General features: G+C 36.0%; 1 protein-coding gene across 3 annotated transcripts; it reads left to right on the plus strand.

Annotated features, from left to right (window-relative positions):
• The first annotated feature begins 6 nt into the window (after positions 1-6).
• Positions 7-17,917, plus strand: GSKIP (GSK3B interacting protein). Of its 3 annotated transcripts, XM_015599744.2 has the most exons (4): positions 53-69; positions 4,829-4,912; positions 12,156-12,414; positions 15,328-17,917. In XM_015599744.2, exons 3-4 carry the CDS (start codon positions 12,157-12,159, stop codon positions 15,481-15,483), a joined length of 414 nt encoding a protein of 137 aa, XP_015455230.1. In that variant the 5' UTR covers positions 53-69; positions 4,829-4,912; position 12,156; the 3' UTR covers positions 15,484-17,917. The 3 variants fall into 3 exon arrangements, with proteins under 3 accessions (XP_006925630.1, XP_015455230.1, XP_015455231.1); XM_006925568.3 differs by lacking the exon at positions 4,829-4,912 and having other exon boundaries at positions 7-69; XM_015599745.2 differs by lacking the exons at positions 53-69; positions 4,829-4,912 and adding an exon at positions 7,924-8,046.
• Positions 17,918-18,412: the final 495 nt, after the last annotated feature.

Genomic DNA, 18,412 nt, shown 5'->3' on the forward strand with positions numbered 1-18,412 from the left:
GTCCCCGCGGCCCCGGAGTATTGACCGGCGCCCATTGTCAGCAAGTTACTCGTCGCCCGCCTCATTCAGGTATTGTTTCCAAAGCTTCAGCTCCATCTCCGGAGCGCTTTCTTCATCCTGGGTGCGCTGCCCCAGCGACCGGGAAACTTGAGTTTTCGAGGCATTTGCGGGCAGAACCGCTTTCCCTGGTCAATGCTAACGCCCCAGCCACCCTGAGCTCGCGGAAACCGGGGCGAAGAGCTCGTGCGGTTCTGAGAACCTGCGCCATCGCATTTCTGCCTTGGAGGAGGCAACTCCTGCAGGGGCGGAGCTGGCTCCTAACTTGGTCGCCCGCGAAAGGTTTGCGCGGGTGTCCTGTGGCTTGGAAGCCAGATGCCTGGGTTTCAGTCCTCACACTGGCCAAGCCACCTGGGACGGCCCACCTCCCTCTGAGTCTTTGCCTAGCGTGAGCGTATTGATATCGAACCTCCGAGGATTGTTAATGAAAATTAAATGAGATGAGCGGAGAACCAACCCAAACAATCCTGATTCATACCATTGGATTAAGGGTAGTAAATTAAGACGGCTTGTTTAAGGAGATTTTGTTTATAATTCATGAATGCTTTAGAAATACTAACAGCCCCAAAATACTGTAAAATAGAGAAGACTAGTTCTTCGTCCAAACCACCTTTTCATTTCAGAAGCAGTGTGCGCGCCAGTGTGTGTAGGTGTTTGGATCGTTGGTGCCTCTCATTCTTTGTAGACTTGCGGGAAGCACTGGCAGTAGTAACCAGTTTCCTGGCTCTTCATTCAAGGGTATTTGTTAACACATTTCCCCTTCAGGAAAAAAAAAAAACTGCAGCTCGCTTTCAGCGTTAATTTAATTTTATATAAACACGCTCTTTAAGACTGAAGTGAATCTGTGTGGTTTTCAATATGAAAATAAAATATAAAAACTTATTGGAGTTATTTCTAAACAACTTGCCTCTAATCCTGATGTAACAGAAATATACACATAAATCGGATTCATCAAATGAATCTTTGGCTGTTTGAGAACAGTGTTAACATCACTCGTAGGAATGCTATATTTTCCTATATTTTCTAGGATTTGACATTTTCAACAATCAAGAATTACTATATTTTGTAAATGGAAATACCACTACTAAAAGTAGAATGCTATAAATAGATAACTTTTGTTTCCAAAGACACTTGATATATTACAGTGATGGGAAAGTACTAATAAAAGATTTTGTGGCAGACTTTGGGAGTAAGGTTAGGGCTGTCACCTGCGAGTTATCTCAGGGTAACATTGTAGCCACAGGCACCACCCCGTGAGTGTTATCAGGGCAGACGGGGAATAGGTTAAGTGTCTATTAAATGAAAGTCTCTACAGCTGGTTAGGTGAAAAGGCTAAAGAATAATCCAGAAGAACCTTCAAGGAGCTTATGTTCTAGAGTGAAAGGTCTGTCTGTTCCCTTTGTTTAATAAATGATTGTCTGCATGAGCCAGACTATTCTAGGTGCTGGGAATTCAGCACTGAACCAATTAAGGCTCTGCCTTCTCAGAGTTCACATTTTATTGAAGGCAAAGGAAACAGTCAAATAAATCATGCCATGTGGTGATAAGTGCGTAGGAAAAAAATAAAGCAATAAAAGGGGAATGGAGAGGGAGGAGATTTGTCACTTTTTAGGGGAAGGGAAGGCCACTCTGATTTAATAAGGTGACATTTTAGCAGAGATTTGATGAAAGCTGGGGAGCAAGGCATGTGAATGCCTGGAATAGTTGTTTTCCAGGCAGGGTCAACAAGTGCAGGGCGCTATGGCAAGAGCATGCTTGGTGAGTTCCAGGAACATCAGGGGGCAGTAAGGGGAAAGGTAGATAGGATAGGAGTAGAGTAAGGGTCGGGTAATACAGGGCATCATAGGCCATTATAAGGACTTTGGCTTTTATTCTGGGTAAAGGAGTTTGAGGAGAGGAGTGACATGCCACCTGCTGTGTTGAGAATAGACTCGTATAGAGATGGAAGGAAAAGGGGAAGACAAGAATAATGCAATAATCCAGGCAAAAGATGACAGTGGCTTGGATTAGAGTGGTAGCAGTGAAGATGGTAAAAAGCAGATGGATTCTGGGTAAATTGTGGAGAGAATAAGACATGTTCATGAATAATAATATTTGACATAAAAGGAGTTTAAACAAATTTGAACTGGACTTTTGAGGAATGGGTACAGTTGACTTCTTTCAGGTTCACCTGTTAAGTAAGTGATTTCTTTTGGAATGTAGAATTACATTCAGGCTGTCCATAGAATGCCTGAAATTTTAAATATCAGAAAAGGAAAATAAAAATTGGAAGATTGTATAACATTTCCTTTAAAGTTAAGTGTACTGCCTTGTACATTTTATGCTTTCTAGGAGAAATTGAGCGTATGTGTTAAGGTTTAAGACCTGTCATTATACCTTTCGCTCCTAAATCGCAGTGCTATTTTTGTATTTTGTCAAAGTACACAAAATGTTAGCACCTAGCGTTTATTGAAGAAGGTGAAGATAATTACCAGCCAACCAGTGTCAAATTTTTAAGAATTCTATAAAAAGATTCCTAATGGTTCATCCTTCAAAGAAATCCACGTTAACGTGAAATACCAAGAAAAGCCAGTGGGATCTCATTGGCCTTTTAAGATTTTCACTTGATGTAACAAGAATGTGATGTTAGGGCTCCAACGTTGGGCATGCGGTGGTGACTCCTTGGCTCTTGGAGTCATATAAGGCAGCAGTCGCAGCCACCCTACACAATGAAGTGCAAAGAATCAAACCGCTTGAGTTCAGGTTCAGCTCTTTCTTCTTTAAAGATATTTTAAAATATTTTAGTGTATAATAAATAACATAATATTTCTTGAGCTTACTATGTGCCCAGCATCACACTAAGTACTTTCCACGTATTCACTCATGTAGTTCTCTCAGTGTCCCCTTAAGGTAGATGCTCTTGGCTTCACCTTAGAAGGAATGTGTGACAGAGAAAGATTCAAATATCTTGCTCCAAAATGCAGAGTAACTAGCAGCACCGAGATTCTTTCCCCATCAGTCTTTTCAAGAGCCCTTAACAACCACACCAGACTGATTGCTTCTCGTTCATGTTGAGATGATTTTGCAGACTGTGATGTATGGTGCAATAAAAGTAACCATGATTAAGATACTGCCTTCTAGCCTTCAGCCAACTGTTGTAATTCAACTGAAAAGTCAACCTTTCAAAGTGAAAATTTGATATCTGTATACTACTCTTGAAATCTTTCTGACTCTGTTGTTTTGTCAGGCTGCTTCCTAAATTATTTATGTATGAAGATGCTGGCAACAGAATATTGCTCAGAACATGGTGGAAAGCCAATTTAGAGTTTAAGTGGAAAGCAAAGAAGTTTTCTAGTTTATATTTCTTTAGATATTGATTTGTATGTATGTGTGTGTGTTGGTTAGAATGTACTTATAATATACCAAATTCTCTCTATAACCTAAAGGATTATATAGCAACCAAAACTCATTCCTGGAATTTTTTTTAAGCATCCTGTTTTTGAGAGTCTTAGATTCTCAATTACAGTTTCTGGTTTTGAAGGGAAAGTTGTTCACAAGGTTGTAGTGTTGCTGCTTATTTACAGTTTAAACAACTTCTCAAATTAACATTTCTTCACCCTCAGCACCCCCTTACTCAACAAAAGTACAGTACAATTCTGTTGGCTCGATTTGTTATTAGCGTATATGTGTCACTGTCATTGAAAGTAAGGTACAGAGTAACTTTATAAATCAGTATACAAATGGAAAAGTAGGCCATTTGTATTTGAATTACTAAAGTACTTTATATTTGTTATACTACAATGATTCTAATTTAAAATTTTTTCAAAGTATAAGTCTTTGAGTTGTTGAAAATAGATTAAATGTTATATGTTACAGAAAATAAAGATTTAAACTAGCTTTAGATTCGCCTGAATTCTAAATGTTGCTAATTATGATTAATCAACATTGCTAATTATGATTAATCAACTTTCTTCACCTTTACTTTCAAAACAGTTGTTCAAAATGCAGATAAATTCAAACTTTTCATTTCCTTTGAAACTGAAGCTATCAATTACTTTAACTGTCTTAGTAGCCTGGCTTTCCTAAAAAGAAAAATGTTTCTGCTTCCTACACCTTCTACTTTCAAATATATCACATTTTTATTTATTTTTTTTTGTCCTATTGCAAACATAAATACATTTTTTGCTGTAGAAAAATTGGAGTATAAAAAATTAAGAAACAGAATAAAGGACTTAGAAATCACTATTTTGATAACTAGTTTCACGAATTCTCCAAAAATACTAACACATCCCCCAAATCATACCAACAGATGGAGTAAGAGCTATCAATAATTAACTTTTAACAACAGACAATGTAACTGAAGTGGGAAGAGCTGTAAATACTTAGAAAAAGTCTAACTCGTTTATAACCTCCTACCCTTCTACCAGCTCCCACCTCTGCCTTCATATCCCCAGATGCGATACCTAGAATTTCCAGCTTTTTGAGTTAATTCCTTCAGTTAACACTATTCCTTACCTATTTTTCACTCAAATATGTCTGTCAGAGGCAAAAGAAGTCCTAGGGGTATGGAGACATAGCTTAAAGAAGACGTGACTTGAGACTTCCATTTGCTTTAAAATTCTAGGCCATTTTGCGTCATACTTCATAATGTTGTTACTATAATAGTGATATGTGTTTTCAAGGAATGTCTGCTATGTTTATCCTGTGGCTTTGTATGCCCTTTGTCACAGGGCTGAGCACTACATCTTGAGAAGCAAAGAGTTAAAATTTTTTCTTTGGTTTATTCACTCAGAAAATATTTAGTGAAGACCTGCTTTATGCCAGACACGGTACTGGTGATATAGACATCACAGGCCCCCATTTGCAATGCAATATGGTAAGTAGAATAGTACCAATGCAGAGATTCTACTAAGGAAGGAGGATAGTGATTAACTTTATTTTGAGATCAGATAGGGAATCCTGAAATAGGTGTATATGAGCTGAATTTTGAAAGATTAAAAGTCTGAAAGTAGTGTCAAAGTACAAATTTTTTCAAGTTAAAAAGCACTTGTTCATACAAACATAGTAAGCGTGTGTCAGTGAAGGAACCAGATTCAGAGTAATATAGGAGAGACCAAAATCAGTGAAATAACAACCAATGTAATAAGATGGCAAAGTTAGCTCAAAACTGGGTAATGGAATTTTCACTTCTAGCTAAGATAGAGCAGCAGAGACCAAATTTACTTTTCTACCTGAAATAACAAAAGAAATGGGCAAAAATATAGGAAACAATTGTTTTTAAGACTTTGGGCATCAAGCAGTGAAGGACAGTGATCCCTGAGAGGCAAGATACAAATAAGGTGAGCCTTTTGCCTCAGTTTGTTGCCCAGAGAGAATTTCCAGGCATGGAACTTAGAGGAGAAACCCAGGTAAAGCTCGTTAGTCTCCTTGAATTGAGAATACGGATCTAGGAGGCAACAGGCATCTAGGACAGAGTACTGGAAAGTAGAGAGCTTCACAGAGAGTGAGAGCTATGGAGTTATTGAGGGCCCCCCTCTAGTCTGTGCACCTCAATACTGACCAACACATAGGTGTGAGGAAACTACCCAGGCTGGGGAAAGAATTAGCAAAAAGAAATAGAGGAATTTTCAGAGCTCCAACAAGATCAGAGATAGTTCCTGTTCCTATCTCCCAGAATGGAAACCCTCATAATTCATAGGGCATTGGGCAGCGTACTTAGAAAGCTTTTGCCTCCATAGTGGGGGCAGAATTAACCAGAGACTAAATTCAGCTTTGATATTGCCTTTAAAAGCCTAAAAACAAAACTCAAAAAGATCAAGCTGTTTCCAGGTAACTGTACCCCAGGACAATGCTCAATAAATGTCTAACCACTATGCTATACACCTGAAACTAATGTATAATAATATTGAACGTCAACTCTAATAGAAAAATTAAAAAACGTATATTTATAGGAATATAAAAATATCTAGCACCATACAAGGTAAAATCCATACTGTCTGGTATTTAATCAAAAATTGCCAGGCACCTACTTGTAATATTCTATAGACATTTCCCCTAAATATTTCTAAATATGTATTTTGATTTTTACTTCTAAAATCCATTAAGAAATTGTGATAATTATATTTCCCTTTCATTAGTCGTTAAAAAATTCTCATATTAAAAAAAAAAAAACCAGGCACCCAAAGCAGCAGTATACAACCCTTAACGAAGAGAAAAATCTGTTGAAACTAACCCAGAAAAAAACAATGAAACGAGTAGACAAGCACATTAAAACACTTATAACTATTTCATATGTTTACAAAAAAAAAAGAAGACAAAAAGTTAGAGGAAAGCTTGAACGTACAATAGATTCAGAGGATATAAAAAGGACCTAAATCAAACAACTCAAATTAAATCACAATTTCAAGATGCAAAACACACTGCGTAGGATTAATAGCATGGGTTCTGCAGAAGAAAAGAATAGTGAACTTGAAGACAGCAATAGAAACTATTCAAAGTGAAACACAAAGAGAAAAGAGACTGAAAAATGAACCAAGCAATGAGAAGTAAGACACCTTCGCTGGACTAATATGAAATCAGGAGCCCCCAAAGGGAGGTGGGACAGATAAATGTTTGAAAAAATAATGGCCAAATTTTTTTGAAATGTGTTAAAAATGGTAAATCCACAGTTGCAAGTGGCTCAATGAACCCTAAGAAAAGAAACATAGAAAACTACACCAATAGGAACAAAGATAATAATGACATCACATATCTCATGGGAAACAATGCAAGCAAGATGATAGATGAGAAACATCTTTAAAAGTCTCGAAAGGGGGTGGGGGGGAACCTGTCAACCTAGGATTCTATACCTAGCAAAACTAACTTTCAAAAATGAAGTTGGAAGACTTGTTCAGATATACAAAAGCCGAAAGAATTTTACAGCAGCAGATCTATACTACAAGAAATGTTAATGGAAATCCATCTAGTAGAAGGAAGATGATAACAGATTATAGATGCAGGTGTAGATCAACACAGAAGAATGGGGGTATCAGAAATAGTAACTATATAGTTAAACAAAATATACTTTTTTCTTATCACCGAAATCTTTTTGAAAAATTATTAACTGCGTAAAGCAAAAATAACGTGTATTATGAAGTTACTAAAATGTAGAAGTAAAATATATGATGAAAATAGCACAAAGGCTAGTATACCCTTGTTAGGGTCTATGCGAAGTGGTATAATATCACTCGGAGGTAGACTGATTAAGATGTATACTTTAAACTCTAAAGCAGCCACAATACACACAATAAAGAGTTATAGTTAATAAGCCACCAAAGGATGTAAAATAGAATCCTAAAAAGTAGTTAGTCCAAAAAGTAGGCAGCGAGGAAAAGAGAGTAAAGTACAGATGGAACAAATGGAATACAAACAGCAAGATAGATAGTAACCAAATTAATCATACTAATCGTATCAATCACAGTTATTCTATTAAATGTAAATGGTCTCAACACCCCGATTAAAATGTAGAAACCTCCAGATTGGATAAAAAAAGAACCAAACTATATTCTGCCTATAAAAAACCCACTTGAAGTATGAAGACATTGCTATTCCTATTCTCAAGAGCTTAAAATGGCCTATTATATCAAAATTAAATTCCTCTGCATATCAGCACTCTGTGAAATTAAGCTACCCCTTTCTATTACTCCCCAACAATTTCTTTATATTAAACTAAGCTGGTCTCCTTACTATCCTATCACACCCTGTACAGACTTGCTTATGCATTATTCCCTATGAATAATTCTTTACAATTTTCAAGTCCTTTCAGCTTTCCTATATCTCCTCATCTGTGTTCATTCAAGACCTATTTTGACTTACCTGTTCCATGAGTCAAGACCCATCATAACCAACAATTATGTCATAGGTTATGGAATGTCAGAGCTCTCGAGAACAGTAAAGAATGTCTCACCCGTTCCTCTTATAAATGAGAAAAACATGAGTCCAATGGCTGCCTAAGTTCGTATAAGTTACGTGATAAGTTTGTAGTAGGACCAAGATATATCATTGTTTTCCCTAATCATCTGCCCCTCCCAATTAAGTACACTTCTTAAGTTTTAATTATGTATGTGTGTAATATTAATATTTGTGTACATCTTTTACATACCTGTCTTATCTCCTAAATTAGGCTATAAGCTACCAGTAGACATCTTCAGTTAGTATTCTAATGCTTAGAAAAATGCTGGAAAAATGATGCACCAGTGGATTATGATATTTAATTAATAAACTTGGAATCTAAATTGATAAGATTGCATAATAAAAGAAGTAATTCATTAGTTTTTACCAGTTGAAACAATGATGGTTAATTCCCCTCTACAGAGTAGCTAAAGTTCAAAATAGATTTTCTCATATGTATTTCCAGATCTCACTACTCTTATATCTAGTAAGCTTAGTTCAGTTATTAACTTTACATCTATTAGCTTTTCAACCATAATATAACTCAGTTCATTATTTCATATTATCCACAAATATTCACAAAAGTCTAGACTTGTGCTCTCTGATACAGTAACCACTAGCTATTTAAATTTAAATGACTGAAAATTAAATAAAATTTGAAATTCCATTCCTCAGTCACTCTAGCCAGACTTCCAAGTGCTTAGAAGCTATGTGTGGCTAGTAGCTACTGTACTGGACAGCATAATTAAGGAACATTTCTGCCATCACAGAAAGTCCTGTTGGTCTGGAATTTCTTACATAATGATCAGTTGTCCTACCCACAGAAAGGGAATCCAAGAATTTTTACAGAATTCACATAGATGAGTCAGCCATTTTGGCAACCTGACAGCAGCTCTTACGTGTCGATAGTAATTCTGGTGGTGGTACAAAATGGGCACATATTTCCTCCCCCTCAGTGTGCAGGTTTCCACAATTAGGTATACAAGATAATCCACTGAGAAGTAAGAAAATAAGTTTACATTTCAAATTTGACATCCCGTTTGTATTTTTAATATTTTAATTGCAGTAGAATATATATGTAAATATACATATTATGAGGTATCTGCTCAAAATACTTTCATTTATTGGGATGCATGATCAAAAAAAGTAGAAACCACTTCTCTAGTGCCCCATTGACAAGGCCACCCAGTTGGTCTGTGCTTTGCTTCTGTGGCTTCTGTCAAAACCAACTGACTTCATGTTTTTTGGCTGTGTTCAGACTCCTCAAGAGAGGAACTAATTGGATATGCCAGTTACCATCCTGAATCAAGTAGTTGAACAGAATTCTTGATTTAGGACAATTCATAGACACCTTGCGGGCTTCAAGATTGTGCCTCTAATTGAAACACCCATCCTTAGTACATTGTGCTGAGATGATAGTTCTGGAGTTTCAGAGTACAAAGCATGAAACTCGTAATTAAAGAACCTTTCCAAAAAAGGCAGTGAACTTGACAAGTACTCTGGGCCTCCTTTTAAGAGACTCGTGTAAACTGCCTATTTACACTGCCCATTTAATGTGTTAATTAAAAGTAAATTATGACTGTTCCAAAATGGAAGGGCAGAAAATGAAGTTACTTCAATTACCTTCAGAGACTTTTTCTGCTAATAAGATATCGACACTGTGATAGAATAATGGCCTCCCAAAGATGTCCATGTCCTAATCCCCAGAAACTGATTATGTTACCTTATATGACAAAAGGAATTTTGCAGGTTTGCTAAGTTAAGGGCCTTGAATGGGGGACCTTGTCTGGGTGCGCCCGATGGGATCACAAGTGTCCTTAGGTCAGAGTGACATGCTTTGAAGGCAGAAAGAGACCATGAGCCAAGGAATCCACGTGGCCTCCAGAAGCTAGAAAGGGCAAGGAAACAAATTCTCCCCTGACGGCCCCAGAAGGAATGCTGCCCTGCTGACACCTTCATTTTATATTTCTCATCTCCAGAGTTGTAAGAAAATAAATTTGTGTTGTTTTAAGTCACTAAGTTTGTTATAGTTTGTTACGGCAGCAATATGAAACTTGATACAGGCACATATTGATATTCAAATTCTGCAGAGCTTTTATAAGCAGTTTCTGTATGACAGGTACAAAAATATCACCATTTTTCCAATCTCGTATATAAAGCTCTTCAAGAGCTAAGTAAATCACTGCTTTTCACTTTTGGTAGGTAGTCTTGTAAATCAGGATACTTTCTGATAGTGGCCAGTAAATTGATGGGAATTTATTGCCGACAATAACTGGAAAGGGCAAAGCTTGGGCAGCCATCAGGCCTCTGGCTCCATTCTCAGTGACTCTCTTGGCTCTGTTCTTTTCCTGTTGTCAGCAGCATCCTTGAGCTATTTTTTCCCATCTCAGGATGTTTCCATGCCAGGAACAACTGGAGCTCTGTGCTCTATTCTGAGTTAAAGTGACTAGAAGAATTTTGTATATTGATTAGTTTAGAACAGTCTGTCACTGGGGTTGAAGTCAATCTCGCCCAAATTGCATGGTTACTTTACTTAGTAGGAGAAGGGGGCATTATGGTTCCCCTTGGAAAATCTGGGTGCTATTAGGAAAGGGAAAGGCTATAAATAAGAGCCTGTGACAACCAACAGAAGAGAAGTTATGATAATACTTTAGTAAACTTAAAATGTTCTTGTGTAATGCTTCATTAATAAAATCTTTCATTTATATCATTGGCAGAAGTTCTGAATGTCTGCTGTTTTCTGTGTCATTCAAAGATATTTTAGAAAAAATCGTCTAGAAGTTCACAGTCTTAGGAAGTGTATCTCTCTTTCTTGCCACTTGGTGCTAATTACTACATAACAGTTTGATGACCTGCTTTACTGACCTGTGAGGATTTCCCCATCCTTGTGGGGATCCTTCATCTTTCTCCGTCATTAAGGTCCTAATTGCAATGAATTAGACTCTTGCTTTAAAAACTTTATATACTGTCACACTGTCTCATACAAACATCTTTTTCATGTAATGATGATTATTTCTGACATCCCTAATTGAGGTATTCGATTACTTAAGCCAAATAAAGATGTTTGATATCTGTGAAGCTAAGAGATTTATAGTGAACAAATTTCAAAGTCTTCAAACTGACTCTGTAAAAAAAATGGGCCCATTTTTTATTTATAAAACCAAGTATATTATATTTAGAGTAAGGTAGGAATTTTTAGAAAATCAAGTATCTTTACATTTATATATAGTAAGTCAATATTAGATTTCAGTTATCTTACAGACTGCTTTAGCAATGATTGGTAAATCAATTAACTTGTATTGTTAGGAGTGACATTTTGTAAAGTACTGTGGGAAGCTAGATAAAGGATCTTTAAAATAAATATACCATTAGAATGGGACTAGAGGAATATATTTGTACATTTGCTCTATAACTTTTTAAAATAGTTTTATATAGTTTATCATAAATTATCTTTAGCAAATAGTTTTGATATTTATAATGTGCAAATAACATGCAGCTGTGGGAACTCTATCTCTCTAAGATTTTTGCTGATAATTTAGATTCTAAATTTTAATGACTATACAGTAGAATCACCCAGAAGCTCTGAAAAAATACCCAGAAAAAATCTCCTAGAGATTTTGATTCAGTTTCTCTGAGGTAGGGTTAGTGGCTGAGAACATGATTCTTTGCCTCTCAAACTGGCAAATATTAAAAAGTATTGGAAAGAATGTGGTGGAAAAGGGTACAGTCCCTCGTATTCTGCTGATCGAATTTAAATCAGTACAGCCTTTTTTTGAATGGTAAATCAGCACTATCGAAAGTTAAAATGAGCACGTACTTTGACTCAGCAATTCCAGTTTTAAATCTCTATCTTAGAAAAATAATTATACATTTAAAAAGAACAGTGTACTAAGATTTTTACTGAGGCATTGTTTGAAATAGCTAAAAACTGATATTCTCAATTCTTACCAACATAGGAATTAACCTTTTGGGGAGAAGTGAATAGAGATCCTTCTTTTGAAAATCTATAAGTGTCTATAATTTTATTGTGAAAAACTACTAGAAATAATTTAAACAATATTTTTCCTAAAAGTTGTTAACTACTTAATGTTTTTAACTGAGCAGCAGTTGTAAGATGTCGCCGCTTTTAATGCAGCCGTAACATACGGAACTTGTTTCTGTAGGCAAGTTTGATGTCTTCTTTTTTGCAGGATGGAAACAGACTGTAACCCCATGGAGCTAAGCAGCATGTCAGGTTTTGAAGAAAATGCAGAGCTTAATGGTTTCGAAGGAACTGATATGAAAGACATGAGGCTGGAAGCTGAAGCAGTTGTAAACGATGTTCTCTTTGCTGTTAACAACATGTTTGTCTCAAAAACCCTGCGCTGTGCGGATGACGTGGCCTACATCAACGTGGAAACCAGAGAAGGGAACAGATACTGCCTGGAGCTCACTGAGGCGGGGCTTAGGGTAAGGCCCTTCTCTTTTTAGAGGAAAAAAAATGTATTTCTATCTTTTCCGCTTTATGAAAGAGGGGTCAGGGAGTGGGAAAGTGTTAAATGAGAACTCAACACTCAGTAGCTTCCAAGATTTTTTTAAGGAGAACTTCTCTTTCTAGGAATTTTTTAAATTCTAAAGTCTTTTCAGTGAACATGGGGAGATGGATTTTTTTTTTAAAGGAAAAACATTTGATTTGCAGAGTGTTACTTTGTTTTAATCATCACCCCCAAAATTAATTTATTTCTTACCTATAGCTAAATATGTCCACCAAAATTATGCATTCTCTGCTTTGGATGAGTTTTGCAATCATTGTATTGAGAGGATCTTTTTCTACCTCTTACAAATGTTTCTTCTATTAAAACAACACACTTTACTCCACTGTTCTCCAGCCGTTGGACCAGAATTAAGTCACAGCAGACAGTCACACATCCAGATTTCCAAGAGTGTCTTCCAGGCTCTTTATTACAAGTGTCTCTTTATTACGTGTGAGCTTTTCTAGGCACAGTGACCTCCTTACATTCCTTAAGCCAGATTACTGGGTTTAGAATAGTAGAAAGCACCGCCCAGACCAGCTTTTCATTAAAAAACAAACAAACAAACAAAACCCACTTAACGATTATAAAAATCTAAAAACAAGGAATAGAACTCCAAGATTTTTTTCTTAACTTTACCAATTAACTAATATTCGGTCTTGGTCAAAGATCTCTGACTTTTCCGTTTCTATATTCGTCAAGGGTAGTTCCCCAAAGTTGCACAGTATCGTAAGGTAGAGAGGCCAAGGCCTAAGTAAGAGGTAAGAATGTCACATAATATTATATTCAGGGACTACGTGAACATCTCTATTTCGCTACATTCAGTTTCCTTAAGATGTTTATGAATCACATGTTCTGTATATTCCTTGTCAGAGGGTCACTTACATTGAAGCACATTGAAAGGCCAGCATCTTCACCACTCCCGGTTCCCTCACGACTGCCATGTAGATGGCTGCTTTTACTTTGAGAGTAATACCTGAATTGGCTAATTTTTGTATATGCCTTCCTAAACCTCTGAATTTGTACTTAAAGCTTGTAGTCTTTAGAAGTAGATCTTAAATAGAAATAGGCAAAGCAAAAGCAGAGGAAAAATGACTCCAGGTAAATTAATTTATCTTATCTCGATTAATTCTAAGATGGCTTTGGTGAGGTAGGAAGGGTTTTGATCAGAATCAGAAGTCTTACATGTGAACTTGAGTGATATTGGGTGAGTCAGTCAGCCTCTCCAAGTCTCTGATTCTTTATCTATAACCTGGAGTTTAAAAAAAAAAAAAAAAAAACTGAAAAGTATTGGGGGGTAATTATATGAATAAAGTATGCAAAAAGATCTAGATCAGTTATAAAACCTGGCATAATAGGTACTTAAATGTTTGCTTTTTCAGTCCTGTTCACTTAACACAATTGTCCTGTGTCAGGAATTGGAACTAAACAATGAATAAGACCTGATCCCTGTGTCTCACGGAGATGAGAGAGGGGCAGATGGAACTGTAATGTGGTGGTCCTCTGCCGTACCACAGTTTTGCTTTCTGCAGTTTTGGTTACCTGTGGTCAGCCACAATCTGAAAATATTAAATGGAAAATTCCAGAAAGATATAATTTATACGTTTCAACTTACATGCCTTTCTGAGTAACGTAATGACATCTCGTGCCGCCGCCTTCCACGCTGCCCGGACAAGAATCACCCTTTTGTATCTACGCTGTATACACCACCCACCCATTAGTCACTTAGCAGCCATCTCAGTTACCAGAGAGAGAGACCACATCACATAACTTTTATTACAGTAGATTGTGATAATTCTTTTATTTTATTATTAGTTATTGTTAATCTCTTGCTAATTTATAAATTTAACTTTCTCAGGTTTCTCATAGGTTTCTCTGTATAGGAGAAAACCATAATATAGAGAGAGTTTGGTACTATCCACAGTTTCAAGCATCCACTGGGGGTCCTGGAACGTGTCCCCCGCGGATAAGGGGTGACCGTTGGACACTGTAGAAAGTGCGGCCGTGAAGTATGGTTCTGAAGATGTGTGGCTCATCTTCCTTAGATGTCTGCCTCTGCTTTTCATTAAAACAACAATGCCACTTCTAACATAAATATGCATCTTCTACAGCTTGAATAGATGTCATAAAAATTGAGGGTTTATATAGGGTATTCACAAGCTGTAGTCAAGTAAACAAAAACTAAATTAATTTTGCCCGATACTGTACTAGTGAACCATAATATATCTCATAATCTTGGCAGAGAGAAAAGCTTTAGTTGTGTTTAAAGGATAAAAAGCCACACAGAATAACAGTTTGTTTTATCTCAGTGAGTTGAGTATTCGTTTCCCAAATAGATAAGTAATGTATCAGTAACGTGGAAGTAGCCTTTCAGATAACTAATTATAAAGCAGGATTAAAGCTATAAACAATTTCTAGAATTTTTTATGAAAAGTCTAAACCAAATAGTGATAAAAATGCGAACTAATAATATATTATCTATTATAGCATCTTTATATAGTAGACCCTCAATATATGTGGAATTCAGTTGAAACATGTTTTAGACTATGAAAATGAAACACAATTTTTGTGTAAGTTTTTAAATTCTTTGCCTATTTTACATTCCTTTTAGGACCAGGAGTAGGTTAAGTCATTTAAATTTCGAGAAAAAAGTTGTAGAGAAAGCATTTTGCAGATATTCCTAGGTGTTATAAATTGTTTCAGTATTAAAGGTTGTATTTAAAATATGCATATTGTAACTGTTTGATTGAAAACTGTACATTTAAGAATGACCCATGTAAACAATTGGTTATTGCTTTCTGTACCAAGATGAAATCTAATTATTGAATTCACTGTTGAATTTCTCTTGTAGGTGGTAGGTTACACTTTTGATCAGGTGGATGATCACTTACAGACTCCATACCATGAAACAGTCTACTCCCTGCTGGATACGCTCAGCCCCGCCTACCGGGATGCCTTCGGAAACGCACTCCTTCAAAGACTGGAAGCTTTGAAAAGGGATGGATAGTCACAACTAAGCTTTTTCCTTAGAGGGGGCGGCTGCTGGTTCAAAATACTGACATAAAGCTTGCAATTCTTGCATATGGTCATAGTAGAGACTGCATCTTTGATTTTGTGTCTTTATCATTTCTTGCTTCAAATTTAGGATTTTGACTCAGAACTTATTGACTAATGAGCCATCTTTCTTAGTTTCTGATTCATTAAGGGAATCCTAAGGCCATTGCTGTGACACCATCAATAGGACATTCAAACTTCTTCATATAGTATCTCTGCATTTCAAAACCAAATCAGTATTTCATTCTGTTATTACAGGGCTTCGATGCTGCCAGCACTCTATGACATAGGAAATTCTGGATTTGCACAGTAATATAGGAATTAAAATCACCTAACTGCAAACTTTGATTCAGCTTGGTAAATCAGGGGTTTACTACTAGCGTGGACTGACTTTGTAGTAATTATTTTGGTACTAGCCTTACCGGAAACAAATTATCAACTAGTTTCCCCTGCACAAATTTTGAAATTCACTGCTTCACTTAATCTATTTATATTATTAATATGGACTGATAAAAGATGAATTAATTATATATTACTTAGCTAGTATTGAATGAAAAACAGGGACTGAAATAGTTCTGTATTCCTTGTTTGCAACAGCCAGCCAACTAAAAGGACAAACCGTTAGCAAATGAATGTAATAATTACTTGTTTCCAAGGTATTTAAGCACATAAGCAAATATAGGAACAGGCTCCATTCTTTTTCTTAACAAAAAGCATCTTCAATGTGTGGGATTTTAATGAAAGAAGATTCTGATTTCCTAAAAAACAATATTTTGGCCTGTGTTGATTCTTATGAATGTTTGTTTACATGATGTACAGTATATATTCAGAAAGTATTTTTGCTTCAACGTTTACTCTCTATAACATAGTGCTTTGCTATTCCCATGGCTCCCCTCCTTCCCAACAGATGTACAGTGTTCCATCTCAATGCTAAATCTACAATGTAGTATGAGTGCATTGTATGGGTTTGAAACCAAAGGATGAATGAGCATTCAAAGACTTAATATTTGAAAAAGGGAGAATCTGTATTTTATATTTTATTACAGGTACTACTATTTATAAACTTAACTATTCCATGCTGCTACATGTTTTCAAGTACATGTTGAATAATGAGGATTGGGGACATTGTTTTTTAATGATAGTCTAAAGCAGCAGCTATAGAAATGTTGAACTAAAATTCTGCATCTGGACACACCTTCATAAATTTGTCATCCGCAGGCTTTTTTTAATCATTATTAAATAATAGGTACTTTAGGCTCTAAAGATCATGTAGACCAGAGCAAATTAAGGTTCTCTTTAGGTCACTCTCATTGTCAAACTTCATTGGAATGCTTTCATTATGTTTGATAAATACATATTCATTCTCAGCTTCATTTTCAGATGCTTAACTGGGCAATGAAGTCTAACTTCAGGTTGAACTTTCTCATGCTTAATCTCAGGCTTACTGTAAAGGATATTTGTAAAGTTTGAATAAAATTCTGTTTACTCATTTTGAGTTAAGTATGGAGAAAAGTGATTGTATGTTTAAAAATTGAAATTGTTCATTTTGTGATAAATGACTGATTCCAGGAGCTTTCGTTTTCCATTTTTGAATTCAGTATTGTTACAATTTAATGTGAAGTGAGTTGCTCTTTTTATTACTGTGAAAGAAGAACAGAGAGATTTAATAATCTACACAGCTATTAAAACTTCTGCTAGGTATTAAAACCTCCATGTTACCTAGATGGTTAAAGAATTGGACCAGATAAATTAAGTCTTGATTATACTTTCAAAGGAAAATTTTTAAAAAAATAAACTCAATAAATCTTACAACTCAATAAGAAAAAAATGAGAATAGGCAAATAATATGATGAAACAACTCTGAAAAAAAATATAAACATCCAGTAACCACATGAAAGATACTCAACCTGACCAGTAATTCAAGAAAGGTAAATGGGGTTAGCTATGTTGGGCCATTTCACCTAATAATTCAATAATTTCTCTTCTTTAAACAAAATGATACCAGTAAAGATTTAATGAGAGAGCACTCTTCCATTCTATTGGAGGATATATTGGTGAAACTTTCTGGAAAACTTTGTAATAGAGCCTTTACAAAGCTTACAACTTCTGTACTGGTAATATTTTAGCAATCTAGCATAGGAGGATGTTTCGGCAAAAGATACACTGTAAGGATGTTCATTTTCTCTAATGAAAAATGGGAATGTCTCTAAAAAGTGATTGTTATTCCACATTTTGTTCATGGGAAAATATGAAGCCATGAAAATTTGTGAAAAAATGGTAATTGGGAAAAAGTATACTCCATGAAAACGATATAGAACCAATCTATTTTGAGAAATAATCTATGTAACAGAAAAATGAAATAAAATCTACATGTTCATAGTAGTCCACTAAGTGGTAAGATAGGTAATTTTCATTTTCTTTATACTTTTCACATTTTCTACATTTGCTCATATATATTAATTGAAGGGGAAATGCAGTAGATATGGGCTTTAAGCCACCTGAAGAATCTTTCAAAAGCACCAGTGCTCAGCTGTGTCCTCTCCCAGGATTCTTGGGGGCAGTATGATCATGAAAAGGTGCACACCTCATTTCCTATGATGACCCTCTTCCCACCCTTCCTCCAAGTCCAGAATCAATCATTAAACTTCCCACACAGCAGATCAGCAGCTTATGGTGTACTGATCATAAGTTCCTTCCATCGCACACTACACTGTTCTCTCTCCAGTGTTCAAAAACAACGTGCTGTTTGATTGTCAAGGGAGAACAGGAAAACACTGAGACTGTTACGTTGACTCAAGAACACTTTATTTTGTGAATGATAGAGCCGAGACTTGGACAGTTTGAGGGACTCAGCAGCCTGCCTGTGAGCAGCAGAGGTGGGC

The sequence above is a fragment of the Pteropus alecto genome, unplaced genomic scaffold (genome assembly GCF_000325575.1).
Source record: "Pteropus alecto unplaced genomic scaffold, ASM32557v1 scaffold8, whole genome shotgun sequence".
Classification (NCBI taxonomy): Eukaryota; Metazoa; Chordata; class Mammalia; order Chiroptera; family Pteropodidae; genus Pteropus; species Pteropus alecto.